General features: G+C 43.5%; 2 protein-coding genes across 6 annotated transcripts in view; both read right to left on the reverse strand.

Annotated features, from left to right (window-relative positions):
• The window catches only part of LOC116048446 (VPS10 domain-containing receptor SorCS3-like), a 1,378,075-nt gene that overhangs the window by 1,079,661 nt on the left and 282,562 nt on the right, over positions 1–15,852 (reverse strand). The gene's annotated exons all lie outside the window — the stretch shown is intronic.
• The window catches only part of LOC116058477 (E3 ubiquitin-protein ligase TRIM21-like), a 72,075-nt gene continuing 56,659 nt past the window's right edge, over positions 437–15,852 (reverse strand). For 2 of the 5 annotated variants that reach the window (XM_036000492.1, XM_036000491.1), the window contains exon 2: positions 14,089–15,839. In XM_036000492.1, coding sequence (XP_035856385.1) covers positions 14,188–15,837 — 1,650 coding nt within the window. In that variant the 5' untranslated portion in view covers positions 15,838–15,839 and the 3' untranslated portion in view covers positions 14,089–14,187. Of the gene's footprint in view, positions 668–14,088; positions 15,840–15,852 lie in introns of those variants that run through there. The other 3 variants (XM_036000494.1, XM_036000493.1, XM_031311310.2) reach the window with 3 other exon arrangements.

Genomic DNA, 15,852 nt, shown 5'->3' on the forward strand with positions numbered 1-15,852 from the left:
AACTTTTTATACCTGGTATAACAACGACACATACTGTGTTCTGTAGACACTATGGGATGTAATAGGCCTTACTCTTAAATGAAGATTCATGACACAATGAAATATTCAGCAATATGTTTTCTGTGGCTGCACATCAAATACAAATATATAGGTATTTGATTACATAATCAACACATTAATTTGATGCATCAAGACTCATGTTATGTGGACGATATCTATTTAAACTTATGTTAAACCCACAGACATTTATTATAACTTCCAGAAGAAATCAGTTTCTAAAGACACCAAATATGTCAAGATGAAGTTTGATTTAATTTATAAAGAATTGCTGCACATTTAACCATATGATAATAAATGGAATAAAGTGTAAATTAGTCACCACAGGAAACAGATTCTGTAGAAAATAAGATGTAAAATATATGAATATGTACATTTGTTCCCTTGATTGAAAATAAATCAATACCTGAAATAAGATCAGTGATTAGTTTACTCTGACAGGAGAGATGATCAGAGGGGCAGAGTTTTTACCACCATAATTATTACCAGTATGGAAGAATGGGAAGAGTTTCACTTTGAAGGAGCAGCCATTAAAGGAGTAGATAAGAGATGCAGCAGCTACGTCATAAAAGGAGACCAGACCCTCCTCATAATCCACAAACACCCCCACCTTCTGAGGAGGAGAGAGAGAGAAGGACATCAGGGCCAGCAGAAGCTTTGTACTCGTTTCCATCTCTCAACGCTATAGTCCAGAAACCTTTCTGAGGGTTAAATGTGATGCTTCCCTTCCTCTTGATCAACTCTCTGGCCACTCCTAAAGTCCATTCAGTCTTTCCTTTAACTTGAACCTCAAAGTAAAATCTGCCTGAAGAGAAACTCTGTTTTCCTAAAACACAAACACGATAAGAAAATCTCTCTGGGTTGTCTGGGAGATTCTTCCTCACATCACCAAGATTCACTTGTTTCCCATCATCAGACAGGATGAGATTAGGATGTGCTGTATCAGGATCAAGAGTCACATCCACTGCATACTGCTGGACCCTCTTCAGCTCGGCTTCAAGCAGCTTCTTCATCTCTTCACTGAGTGTCTCCTCCAGCTGAGCCACAGCTTTCACCACAGTCCCCTCATATGATGATGGACGGACGCTGACCTCTGTCCAGTCCTTGGTGGGTGGAGGTTGTTGGATGTTTAGGGACTGGACACTCTGGAGAAGATGGATGTGGTCTTCAGAGCGTAACACCTGCTCCACCTCAGTGCTCCTCTTCATCAGCTCAGAGATTTCCTGTTCCAGCTCTTTGATGAAAGCTTCGGCCTGTTTTTCTGTTGTTTTCTGCTTCTCTTTGATCGTGTTGATGAGCTCATTCAGGCCTCTCTCAACAGACTCCTTCAGAGAAGTGAAGACCTGAACACCTTCTGCTATCTCTCTGTCTGCATCTTCCTCACTGAGGTCGACTGAGTGTTTGACCTCCTGAATCTTCAGTCGTCTCTTCTGGATCATCTGCAGAATTTCAGCCTCTGTCTTCCCCAGCTCAACCTTCTTTCCTTCATATTGTTCTTTCAGAGGAACAACATCATGCACCTTGTGATCTAAAACAGAGCAGAGCATGCAGACACATGTCTGGTCGGTCTTACAGAACAGCTCCAGAGGTTTATTGTGCTGTGCACACATACTGCCTTCCAGGTTCTTCACAGGGTCGATCAGCTGATGTCTTTTCAGACGTGAAGCTGTCAGATGAGGCTCCAGGTGAGTCTCACAGTAGGAGGCCAGACACACCAGGCAGGACTTCAGGGCCTTCAGTTTGGTTCCAGTGCAGACGTCACAGGGAACTTCTCCTGGTTTGGACACTTGTTGCTCTGAGCTGCTGCTGCTGGCTTTCTGTTGAGCTGACTGTCTGAACTGAGCAACCCTCTCAGAGATGAAAGTGTTGACGTGCAGCTCAGGTCTTATGTTGAAAACCTTTTTACATATCGGACACAGGTGCTGGTAATTGGTATTCCAGTGTTCAGTGATGCAGTTTTTGCAGAAGTTGTGACCACATGATGTGCTGACAGGATCAGTGAACACATCCAGACAGATGGAGCACAGAAACTGATCTTCAGATTGTAGAATGCTCACAGCCATATCTACACATAGTGTGAATGAAAAGAAAAGAGAACATTCAAAATACAGTTTATTTAATGTCATGAACGAGCCCTCACACATTTGGGTCGGGGATATCAGACACTGTGGGCATGAGTTAGACGTTATTTCCTGTGTTGCGTGTGTCGCTAAAAATGAAGTTTTGTACATTTTGTACCACTTCCTGTGTCCACTATGTGGTGCTATAGAATACACTAATGTAACGTCATGTTGCTGTATATCAAGTGTAGACCACACCATGTTCATTTCATGTAAATCTAATGATCTGTGTCACATACAACTAACTTTCTGTTGTCAGTAAGTAGCGCTATAAATTTGACTTAATATAGGCGTGTAGATGTCTTCAGCTAATTGGGGGCAGATTGGACAGTGTAAAGTCAAGTTAACAGCTTCCTGTGTTATGGTGAAATATGCAAATTGCCCAACACATCACGTCATTCCACAGTAACACAGACGATTCCCAATTTGGCACCATGAAGGTCTTGAGATTCTGCTGACCCAATTTCAGATGGATGTGTTGAATCTCCAAAGAGGACTTTCTAACCGTTCCATACCTGTAAAGGGCCTAAAAGGGCATGTTGTTGACTTTGTTGTGTATGACCTAGATGGTGGCGCGGACGCGACTTCGTGATGTCCTGTGTCTCTCTAGATTCTGCAAATTAGTAGTAATATGCTTGTTTATCTCAAGTATTTTCGGTAAAAACAGTTTAGCGTACATATCGTACACCCGACAGGAACTTTTGCATATCGGCTCCTGCAATTCTGACATCGTTATTAGCGTACTTCCAAAATTCGCTAAACCACTGGCACATCCGGATATCCCTACACCGACTGGAGGGCTCTTCAGACGGACATGGAAACATCGCCGCAGAGGGTCTCGCGGTGGAATTCGAGCTAGGCTAAAGCTAACTCCACATCAACTCGCTCTTCCAAGCCTTTTCCTCGCCAATGTTCGCTCGCTGGTGAACAAAATGGATGAACTGCGGCTGCGGATCACCACACACAGAATGATTATGGACTGCAACATCATGATTTTCACAGAAACGAAAGTTTTCACTAATGTTGCTGATGCATACAAAGCTGCTCCCCTCCCCCATCTAGGACACTCAGACCACCTCTCATTGTTTCTACTGCCCAAGTACTTAGCACTCATCAAACGTGTGAAACCAACAGTAAGGTCGGTCAAAGTATGGCCAGGGGGAGCTGACTCTGCACTTCAGCAGCATTTTCGTAACACCGACTGGAGAGTGCTCGCAACTCAGGCAACCCATGACTCCCACACAGACATTGACTCATATGCCTCCTCCGTTCTGGACTGTATCAACTCTCACATCAATAGTGTCACCACCCTCAAACGGATTACCACTTTACCAAATCAGAAGCCATGGATGAACAGTGAGGTCAGACTCCTGCTGAAGGCATGTGACATTGCGTTCAGATCAGATGATGCTCAAGCCTATAACTCATCCAGGGCTAACCTGAATAGGGGCATCAAAAAAGCCAAGCACAACCACAATCTAAGGATTGAGGATCACTTCAAGAACAACTCTGACCCCCGAGGCATGTGGCAAGGCATCCTGGCCGTCACAGACTACAAAGCTACCAACTCCCCACCTGTCACCGACACCTCCTTGCCTGATGAGCTGAACCACTTCTTTGGCCGCTTCGATAGGAACAACAAAGAGGTGGCCATCAAGGCTGTGGTCTCTGCAGATCACCAGCCCCTCATGCTCTCCACCACCGACGTGTGTGCGGCACTGAGCAGGATTAATGCACGCAAGGCTGCTGGTCCTGATGGTATCCCCAGACGCGTACTTAGGACCTGTGCTGTGCAGCTGACTGAGATTTTGGATTGACATATTTAATCTGTCACTAGCCCAGGCAGCTGTCCCCGCGTGCTTTAAAACCACCTCCATCGTGCCTGTGCCAAAACACTCCACTGCAACAAGCCTTAACAACTTCAGTTGCACTCACCCCCATCATGGACATTCATCGTGGACTTCAGGAAGTCTAAAGCTGGCACACACACCCCCATCCTCATCAACGGGACTGAGGTGGAGCGTGTCACCAGCTTCAAGTTTCTGGGTGTTCACATCTCTGAGGACCTCTCTTGGACCGTCAACACCTCTACCCTGATCAAGAAGGCTCACAGGCGTCTCTTTTTTCTGAGGAGACTCAAGAAGGACCACCTGTCTCCTCAGATCCTGGTGAACTTCTACCGTTGCACCATCGAGACCATCCTCACCAACTGTGTCACAGTTTGGTATGGCAACTGCTCTGCCCATGACCAGAAAGCACTGCAGAGGGTGGTGAAAACTGCCCAAAGCATCACTGGTTCTCTCTACACTGGTCTCTCTGCACCCGTACTAGCAGGTTAAGAGGAAGCTTCTTTCCTGCGGCTGTCACCCTACTGAACTCTTGCTCTGCATCCCGGTGACAATTTAAACCCCCCCACCCCCACCCCGGACAATATGCACTACCCTACCTCACCCATACTGTTCTATTTATTTATTTACAGATGTACATACTGTAATTACACCTATACATAGCCATATCTACTGTTCTTCATACTATTTATCCTGCACATACACATATTCTTACTACTCTTATGTTACCACACCGCACATAGCTGTACATACTGTACATACTGTATCTGTCTATATGGTTCATTCACTATATCCATATTTATTCTGTTTTTCTTATTATGTATTCTGTTAATACACTGCATATATCTATATCTATATTATTCTTACTGCTAGTATAATGTCACTGCTACTACATTGCACATATCTGTACATGGTGTTCATACATTGTTCATTTTACATAGCCATATTTATTCTGCTCTTATAACACTGCAATATATTCCTTGTCCTGCCTATGCACCACCTGTCTATACTTTTGCACTTCTGGTTGGACGCAAACTGCATTTCGTTGTCTTTGTACTTGTGCTCTGCACAATGACAATAAAGTTGAATCTAATCTAATCTAATGATTCATGACATCATCTTTTGAGGTATTGCAACTTTTAGTTTGTATGGGTCAAAATTAAAAATGTAAAACTTATTTTTCTTTGGGCGCTATTCCCGAAGTTTTTGTCACTTTTTTTCAAAGATTTTTGTCCCTTTTTCCAATGTTTTTGTTAAAGTTGAAAAGTTATTAAAAGCAAAACTTTTCGTCAAACGGTGTGGGCGTGGCATGGCCATTTGGAGTGTTTAGCGATGAACGAGAAAGTGGCTGTAACTAGAGTGTACATTGTCCATTCTGCTTGAAATTTCCCATGATCAACAAGAGTCCAGGACTGAGGACATCTACAGGCCAATATTACCTTTTGGTCATATCGCCCCCCGCTGGTTAACAGGAAATCAGCCTTATATGACAAACATCATCCGATTTATATGACACTTATAATGTGTGGTCTACATGTGATACTAAGCCGCCCCCTATAATTTAACCACACCCATGTACTCAGGCCATGCACGTTTCATACCTATGTGTGAGGTATCATTGACATCAGCAGAGTTCCTTTTTCATTGTTGACAGTTATACCTGCCCCCTACACTTGGTACAACTTTCACAATACACTATCTCAAACAGCGCACCGCCAGTAACCCCGACGCGCAAGAAGGTGCGAGGGCCCGTCCAACGCTGTTTGCAGCTTTAATTAGGGCTGAGCGCCAACAGCGGCGATGGCCCTATTGAAACTGAAGGAATTATTTTTTTTCCGCGCAATGAATCGCTTTTTTGGGGACCTTATCATACTTAAAAACTCACCAAACTTTACACACGCATCAGGCCTGGTGAAAAATGTTAGATTTACCCCAACGTGCAGAAGAGCGAGGGCCCATCCAATGCTGCTTGCAGCTTTAATTACATTTGTAGTCAAAATGTACTTTAGATATTCAAAATGACATTTATGATATCTGAAATTAAAATGATGACTCGTAACAACTGGATTGTAGATATGTGAAACTGGAGTTCTTCCTAGTAAGACATCTATTGCAGTATTGTAGAATGTTGATCTCTGTCTAGCTATTAAATGTTAAGACGACTTTCCACATAGTACCAGACATAAGGGAACAACATCAGAGGAGGAAGATCTTCAGATTGGTTTTAACAATTTGAAAATTAAGTCAAAATGTTGAGAATTTTCAACATCATCTTCGACATTTAGACTTTATTCTCCATATTTTAACGTTATTCTTGATATTTAAACCCTATTCTCAAAATGGGATTTCATTCAAATTATTTTTCAACATTTTGACTTTATTCTCAAAATGCAAAAAAACAACAATTTCTATCTCTGATTTATTCTTTTTATGCCTGGCACTAACACTGAAAGTTCAACTTTATTCTCAACAATAAAGATCATCCTCGACCGAAATACAACTTGTGTGGCAGAGTTGAAGTACTTGTCCACCTGTAAAGGTTATGAGGTTTTATTGGCCACTGACCTGAATGAGACCTGGGTACCACTAACTCAACTTACAGAGCATGAGCTTAAAATAGAAAAACAGTAATGTAGAGACTAATAGAGACTACACTGAAATAAATGTTAATGTTTTTTTATCTATAAAATAATTTTGATCTGTTTACAATTTTAAATGATGCATCGTTCATGGCATTTACAGCTGGAGAATGTGTTGCTGCCGAGTGCACAAGTTGTATCAGCAGGTCACAAATAACAATCTGTTCCCTTACAAGTATTGTGTTTCTCATGTCCACCCACTATTTCTTCCTGAAAATACAAATGAAAAAGGGTGACTGACCTTCTGGTCCTGAGCTGGTGTCCAGCAGACTCTGGACCAGATCATTCCTGTTGATCTTCTCTAAAACCTTCTTGGTCACCTTCAGAGCTCCGTGAAGTTGATAGGTTTTCACCATCACGTCCACCATGTCCTGCCTTTCTACATTCTCCAACTTGGACACTTTGATGCTCTGGTAGCCTTCCAGGATGTCTTGCTGCAGACACCATTTGAATTTCTTAAATTCCTCTTCTTTTAAATCCTCCAAAATGTTGAAAAGGTCCACTGCCGTCATCGTGGCTTCCTGCTAAAATCAGAAAGTTTTGTCAAACTGAAAGAAAACTGAAACACAAATGTATCAGAGCAGAAGTTGTCATTGGCCAACACAGGAGCTGTGTTGATGTGATTTATGTGTAGTTTAGTCAGTTCGAGCTCCTGCTGCTGCTCTATGGGCTGGACCAAATGTCATTTTGAAGTGGCTCGTTGACATGAGACCAGGGCTCGAGCTTAAGGACCTCCCGTTGTCCCTGGGAATTGAATTTGGGCAACACAGTCTCACTCCCTACTCGTCAAATGTCTGACGCATGCTGGCGTCAAGTTACAATGAAAGAAGTGTACCTTTTGCGTTGTTTTTCGACGTGGGGGTCCGTAAGACATTCATGTTAATCCCTCACCGTCGGACATAGCCGAAAGAAAAAAATGGCCCGTTAACTCGAAATCTGTGGCAGTTTTGGTATTTTTAGCCCAATAACCGCTGTTTTAATCAACATTTATTCACGAGATCTTATCATGGTTTATATGTATTTATTTTAATGTTATTATTTCGGTCTTATTACCAGGGAAGTTGGATTGCTTTGTTTATTATTAATTAATCTGGTTATTAATCTGGTTTTAGATCACGTCACAGCACTGAGTCTGCACTTTTGAAAGTACATAATGATATTGCCTTGTCTGTAGATGCTGGGAATCCTACTGCTATTACACTGTGCTCCAAATTATTATGCAAATGATATTTTTCACTGATTTTCCTAAATAGTCGATGCAAATGACAGTCAGTATAATTTTCAAGTCACCAACAGTTAGGGTATAAGTCGAATTTCATTGAACAAACCACCCAGTATTATTTTTAAAATATTTAAAAAGAAAAAACTCAAAATGTACTGTTCCAAATTATTATGCACAAAGTTTCAAAGCATTTTATAGGTTGTAAAGAACTGGAAAATGGTCATTTGCTGAATTTGCAGCATTAGGAGGTCATATTTACTGAAATAAAACGCAATTTCAATCAAACACATTTAACAGGGCAAGTTACATGTTAACATAGGACCCCTTCTTGAATTTCTTTGCAGGATGTCAGAATAGCCTCCCAGAGCTGCTGTTTTGATGTTAACTGCCTCCCACCCTCATAGATCCTTTGCTTGAGGATGCTCCAAAGGTTCCCAATAGGGTTGAGGTCAGGGGAGGATGGGGGCCACACCATGAGTTTCTCTCCTTTTATGCCAATAGCAGCCTATGACACATAGGTATTCTTTGCAGCATGAGATGGTGCATTGTCATGCATGAAGATGATTTTGCTACAGAAGGCACGGTTCTTCTTTTTGTACCATGGAAGAAAGTGGTCAGTCAGAAACTCTACATACTTTGCCAAGGTAATTTTCACACCTTCAGGGACCCTAAAGGGGCCTACCAGCTCTCTCCCCATGATTCCGGACCAAAACATGACTCCGCCACCTCGAAGCTGACGTCGCAGCCTTATTGGGACATGGTGGCCATCCACTACTCCATCCATCTGGACCATCCAGGGTTGCACGGCACTCATCAGTAAACAAGTCTGTTTGAAAATTAGTCTTCATGTATTTCTGGGCCCACTGTTTCTGCTTGTAAGGAGAGAAACTCATGGTGTGACCCCATCCTCCCCTGACCTCAACGCTATTGAGAACCTTTGGAGCATCCTCAAGCAAAAGATCTATGAGGGTGGGAGGCAGTTAACATCAAAACAGCAGCTCTGGGAGGCTATTCTGACATCCTGCAAAGAAATTCAAGCAGAAACTCTCCATAAACTCAGAAGTTCAATGGAAGAATTGTGAAGGTGATATCAAAGAAGGGGTCCTATGTTAACATGTAACTTGCCCTGTTAAGATGTGTTTGATTGAAATAGCTTTTGATTTCGGTAAATATGACCTCCTAATGCTGCAAATTCAGCAAATGACCATTTTCAGTTCTTTACAACCTATAAAATGCTTTGAAACTCTGTTGTGCATAATAATTTGGAACAGTGCGTTTTGAGTTTTTTATTTTTAACTATTTTTTAAAAAATACTGTTTTCATTGGGTGGTTTGTTCAATCAAATTCGACTTATACCCTGACGGTTGGTGACTTGAAAATTATACTGACTGTCATTTGCATCGACTATTTAGGAAAATCAGTGAAAAATATCATTTGCATAGTAATTTGGAACACAGTGTAGACCTCACAGCGGCTTTTGACACAGTGGACCATGCAGTCCTCCTCTCTCGCCTTGATCACTGTGTAGGCATCCGAGGCTCGGCACTTAAATGGTTTAGCTCCTATTTGGCAAATAGGAGATTTTCCGTCATTTATTTGTTGTTTATTTGAATAGGGACAGATACAAAAAACATAGATTATTACATAAAGAACAATCCGATGCCTGTATCACAGTGTTTATAGCCATGGCTAATTCGCAACACCTGTCCCTAGAAGGGCTTTTAACAATTGAAATAATAAAGGAGTCAAATATGTCATGATTGGTGACCTCTTGTCGTCAGCTGCTCCTCTCTCTTGTGGGGTACCCCAGGGTTCCATTCTTGGCCCCATTCTGTTTTCTTTATATATGTTGCCTTTAGGGGCTATTATAGGCAAGCACAACCTGTCATTTCATTGTTATGCAGATGATTTGCAAATGTATTTGCCTATGAAAGCAAATGACAGTGTCGTACTAAACTCCCTGCTTAGTTGTATTAATGATATTAAGTTGTGGCTGTCACACAACTTTCTTAATTTGAACGAAGATAAAACTGAGTGTATTATTTTCAGTACCTCAGGCACACAAAATGGTCCTCCTTTGAACCTGGGGGCTCTGGCATCATACACTAGGGCAGCTGTCAAAAATTTGGGCATTACTTTTGATTGCAGCATGAAATTTGACAAACAGATCAGCAATGTTGTTAGAATGAGCTTTTTTCAGCTTCGTCTCCTGGCTAAAGTTAAGCCTTTCCTGAGCAGGCACAATCTAGAAAAGGCTATTCATGCCTTTATTAGTTCAAGGTTGGATTATTGTAATGCTCTCTATGTTGGCCTCCATCTCACGACTTCAACTTGTTCAAAATGCTGCTGCTCGCTTTTTAACAAATACATCTAGATGCGCACATATCACTCCTGTTCTGTACACCCTACATTGGCTCCTTGTGCGTTTTAGAATCAATTTTAAGATCTTACTGTTTGTTTTCAAGGCATAAAATGGCCTGGCCCCAGAGTATTTGTCCGAAATTTTAACTTTGCGTGAGCACAACTGGTCATTGCAGTCTAACGTTGTATTTGAAGATTTAAACAATTAAGATAATAATAATAAAATATAGTTTAATGTATTTGTCTCATGTATTGTTTGCTCGGTCGACCGCCGGGCGGTGGCAATCTGGAATGGAATGAAGCCCATTCACAGCAGACAGCAGAAAAACAGGAGTCGAACAAGTCCAGCCGCCCACCCCGGAAGAACTACAAGTATACTGGCTTTGTAACAGGTTCTGGGGCGCGTCTCTTATGAGAGTTGTAGTTTTAAAATATATTGGTATATTTCTCATAAGACGCTGGCAGTGTAGAATGTTGGATGCACCCTGGGTTTTTTTGGGATGGGGAACACACTGGTGTCATCAGATTTTAAAAACCGAATTGTTAAATAGGTGAAAATAGCTTATTACCATATTTGACAGTGCTTACAGTGGGTAAACTTTGGAGACCATATCTACATGACAGCTGAGGTGTTTTAAGTTTTAAGTTTGTATCATGTGTTAATCAGTGTGATCGAGTTGATTGTTGCTTGTCTAAATGTTGTTCGTCTGGTTTGGCCGTATGTAAATTGGAAGATGAATTTCCCGTGGATTATATTGACTCTAGTGGGGATTGTCACCCTTGGAGGGCCGCCCTTGGCACGCTCCAAAAAGTACCTTGCTGCAGATATGGAGGAAGTGGAAAGTTACCTGGAACCTCGACCCAGTCCACGCTACAGTCGGGACGATCTGCTTGCACGATGCCTTAAAGGAACACGCCGACTTATTGGGAATTTAGCTTATTCACTGTCAAGTCCATACATACCCTTCTCATCTCCGTGCGTTCTGTAAGGCTGTCTGATGGCTCCAGAGGCAGCAGCCCATCACAGTACATGCAGGAGAATGGTTCCAGCAATCCTACTCCTCCCAATAAGTGACAAAATAACGCCACCATGTTCCTATTTACATGTTGTGATTTGTAGAGTCACAGCGTGTACAAAAATCAACGTAACATGAGACACAGCCATCTTCTAACCGTAAACAAGCCGGGAATATGAAGGTAAATATGGTGCAAAAAGGGAGAGCTTGTAGAATACAATGTGAGAACTTGCAGAACAAAAAATCTGAACTTGTATGTTAAAATTTGCACTTGTAAAAATTTAATTTGCACTTGCAAATTTGCAAAAATATTCACACACATGTGATCTGAATTTGAAGTCATACAAAGAAAAAAAACATGAGAGCTTGTAAAAAAAATCTGAACTTGTAAGTTGAAATTTGCACTTGTAGAAAATGTTCACACACCTGTATTCTGAATGTGAAGTTACAGAAAAAATATTCACAAATGTGTAGATTGATATTTACATGAACACAATGACAGCTGCAAACTTATAATGCAACATTTACTCGTATACTTTTTTTTTTACTCTGGTTCATTTTCCATCACAACCACAACTCAGTGATTACAACCTCTCGAATCTGTCACTGCAACTTCACATATGTGCTCTCTCGCATCACAAAGTGGTGAATCTGCGCACCTCGACTTTCACAACACTCTTGACGATACATTTGGTGCAAAACTAATTTGTACCTGTGGACTTAGGCTGTGGAGCTCTGAGCTAACAGAACGGGAAAAGCAGGGTTTCTATCGCCAGATGAGGGACAACTCTGTCCGGCTTATTTATGTAGCATGGAAACTTGGTGGAATAGCATGCTAGCGTTAGCTAACTAGCAGCCAGCCCGCTTCTAAATAAATACCTTTTAATTATCTAAACACTTTTTAACAGTCAAACTAAAACACTGGCGGTGAGCTCCACGGCCTGCAGCCGCAGACGGACCGTTGATCGGGTTGTCTTGGTTGACACGCCTCTTCAACATTGCGTGGAAGTCGGGGACGGTGCCTAAGGAGTGGCAGACCGGGGTGGTGGTTCCCCTTTTCAAAAAGGGGGACCAGAGGGTGTGTGTCAATTACAGGGGTATCACACTTCTCAGCCTCCCCGGTAAAGTCTACTCCAAGGTGCTGGAAAGGAGGGTTCGGTCGATAGTCGAACCTCAGGTTGAAGAGGAACAATGTGGATTCCGTCCTGGTCGTGGAACAACGGACCAGATCTTTACTCTCGCAAGGATCCTGGAGGGAGCCTGGCAGTATGCCCAACCGGTCTACATGTGCTTTGTGGATCTGGAGAAGGCGTATGACCGGGTCCCCCGGGAGATACTGTGGGAGGTGCTGCGGGAGTATGGGGTGAGGGGGTCCCTTCTCAGGGCCATCCAATCTCTGTACGACCAAAGCGAGAGCTGTGTCCGGGTTCTCGGCAGTAAGTCGGACTCGTTTCAGGTGAGGGTTGGCCTCCGCCAGGGCTGCGCTTTGTCACCAATCCTGTTTGTAGTATTTATGGACAGGATATCGAGGCGTAGTCGGGGTGGAGAGGGGTTGCAGTTTGGTGAGCTGGGGATCTCATCGCTGCTTTTTGCGGATGATGTGGTCCTGATGGCATCATCGGCCTGTGACCTTCAGCACTCACTGGATCGGTTCGCAGCCGAGTGTGAAGCGGCTGGGATGAGGATCAGCACCTCTAAATCGGAGGCCATGGTTCTCAGCAGGAAACCGATGGAGTGCCTTCTCCAGGTAGGAAATGAGTCCTTACCCCAAGTGAAGGAGTTCAAGTACCTTGGGGTCTTGTTCGCGAGTGAGGGGACAATGGAGCGGGAGATTGGTCGGAGAATCGGCGCAGCGGGTGCGGTATTACATTCAATTTATCGCACCGTTGTGACGCAAAGAGAGCTGAGCCAGAAGGCAAAGCTCTCGATCTACCGGTCAGTTTTCGTTCCTACCCTCACCTATGGTCATGAAGGCTGGGTCATGACCGAAAGAACAAGATCCAGGGTACAAGTGGCCGAAATGGGTTTCCTCAGGAGGGTGGCTGGTGTCTCCCTTAGAGATAGGGTGAGAAGCTCAGTCATCCGTGAGTAGAGCCGCTGCTCCTTCACGTCGAAAGGAGCCAGTAGAGGTGGTTCGGGCATCTCGTAATGATGCCCCCTGGGCGCCTCCCTAGGGAGGTGTTCCAGGCACGTCCAGCTGGGAGGAGGCCTCGGGGAAGACCCAGGACTAGGTGGAGGGATTATATCTCCAACCTGGAATGGGAACGCCTCGGGATCCCCCAGTCGGAGCTGGTTAATGTGGCTCAGGAAAGAGAAGTTTGGGGTCCCCTGCTGGAGCTGCTGCCCCCGCAACCCGATACCGGATAAGCAGACGAAGATGGATGGATGGATGGATGGATGGATATTTACAGATTTGACTCATATGCCTTCTTATAAGTACTCACAAAACACAAAAACACAGCCAAAGTGACCAGTAATTAACCAAATAACTAACTTTTTTATATAACAACAACACATACCGTGTTCTGTAGACACTATAGGATGTAAGAAGCCTTACTCTTAAATAATACAAGCTTAATGACACAATGAAATATTCAGTTCAATTTGAAACCAGTCTCACGGCAGTTCGTGTAAATGTCACGTTATTTTTAATCTATTGATACGTGTTCACGGGGATGTTTTTCTCGTTTTTTTACATGGTGGCCAGCATGAAATACCCTACGGGAAAAGGACGCCTCACACGCCGAGAGACAGCCATCAATAGATTAAAAATAACGTGACATTTACATGAACTGCCGTGAGACCGGGCTGGCAATTTATTTTCTGTGACTACATCAAATACAAATAAATCAAGATATTTTTGCAGTATCTTTTGCATACATATAGACATGACAGACAGACATATTTGGTGTTTCAGTGATTAGCCTACTCAATGTAATTGACAGGAGAGATGATCAGAGGTGCACTGTTTTCACCACCCTCTTTTTTACAGGGACTGAAAAATGGGAAGAGTTTCTCAGTGAAGGAGCAGCCAGTAAAGGAGTAGATAAGATCTGCAGCATCTACGTCAAAAAAGGAGACCAGACCCGCCTCATAATTCACAAACACCCCCACCTTCTGAGGCCGAGACTTCAGAGATAGACGGACTGGAGGGGCATCAAGAGCTTTGTACTCACATCCATTTCTCAACCATATAGTCCAGTTACCATATTGTGGATTCAGTGGGATGCTTGCCTTCCTGGCGATCGACTCTCTGGCCACTCCTAAATCCCATTTAGTCTTTCCTTTAACTTGAACCTCAAAGTAAAATCTGCCTGAAGAGAAACTCTGCCTTCCTAAAACAAAGCGATTAAGGGAAAATCTCTCTGGGTTGTCTGGAAGATTCTTTTTTCCACCACCACGATATACTTGTTTCCCATCATCAGACAGGATGAGATTAGGATGTGCTGTATCAGGATCAAGAGTCACATCCACTGCATACTGCTGGACCCTCTTCAGCTCGGCTTCAAGCAGCTTCTTCATCTCTTGACTGAGTGTCTCCTCCAGCTGAGTCACAGCTTTCACTACAGTCCCCTCATATGATTGATGGACGCTGACCTTTATCCAGTCCTTGGTGGGTGGAGGTTGTTGGATGTTTAGGGACTGGACACTCTGGAGAAGATGGAGGTGGTCTTCAGTGCGTAACACCTGCTCCACCTCAGTGCTTCTCTTCATCAGCTCAGAGATTTCCTGTTCCAGCTCTTTGATGAAAGCTTCGGCCTGTGTTTCTCTTGTTTTCTGCTTCTCTTTGATCGTGTTGATGAGCTCATTCAGGCCTCTCTCAACAGACTCCTTCAGAGAAGTGAAGACCTGAACACCTTCTGCTATCTCTCTGTCTGCATCTTCCTCACTGAGGTCGACTGAGTGTTTGACCTCCTGAATCTTCAGTCGTCTCTTCTGGATCATCTGCTGAATTTCAGCCCCTGTCTTCCCCAGCTCAACCTTCTTTCCTTCATATTCTTCCTTCAGTGGAACAACATCATGCATCTTGTGGTCTAAAACAGTGCAGAGCATGCAGACACATGTCTGGTCGGTCTTGCAGAACAGCTCCAGAGGTTTATCGTGCTTCGTACACATCCTGCCTTCCAGGTTCTCCACAGGGTCGATCAGCTGATGTCTTTTCAGGCCGGACGCTGTCAGATGAGGCTCCAGGTGAGTCTCGCAGTAGGAGACCAGACACACCAGGCAGGACTTCAGGGCCTTCAGTTTGGTTCCAGTGCAGACGTCACAGGGAACTTCTCCTGGTTTGGACACTTGTTGCTCTGAGCTGCTGCTGCTGCTGGCTTTCTGTTGAGCTGACTGTCTGAACTGAGCAAGCATCTCAGAGAACAATGTGTTGACCCTCAAATCAGGTCTTGTGGTAAAAGCCTCTTCACACATTGGACACAGGTACTGGTCATTAGTATTCCAGTGTTCAGTGATGCAGTTCTTGCAGAAGTTGTGTCCACATGGAATGGTGACAGGATCAGTGAACACATCCAGACAGATGGAGCACAGAAACTGATCTTCAGATTGCAGATAGTTTTCAGCAGCCATATCTACACATAGTGT

The sequence above is a fragment of the Sander lucioperca genome, chromosome 4 (assembly GCF_008315115.2).
Source record: "Sander lucioperca isolate FBNREF2018 chromosome 4, SLUC_FBN_1.2, whole genome shotgun sequence".
NCBI lineage: Eukaryota > Metazoa > Chordata > Actinopteri > Perciformes > Percidae > Sander > Sander lucioperca.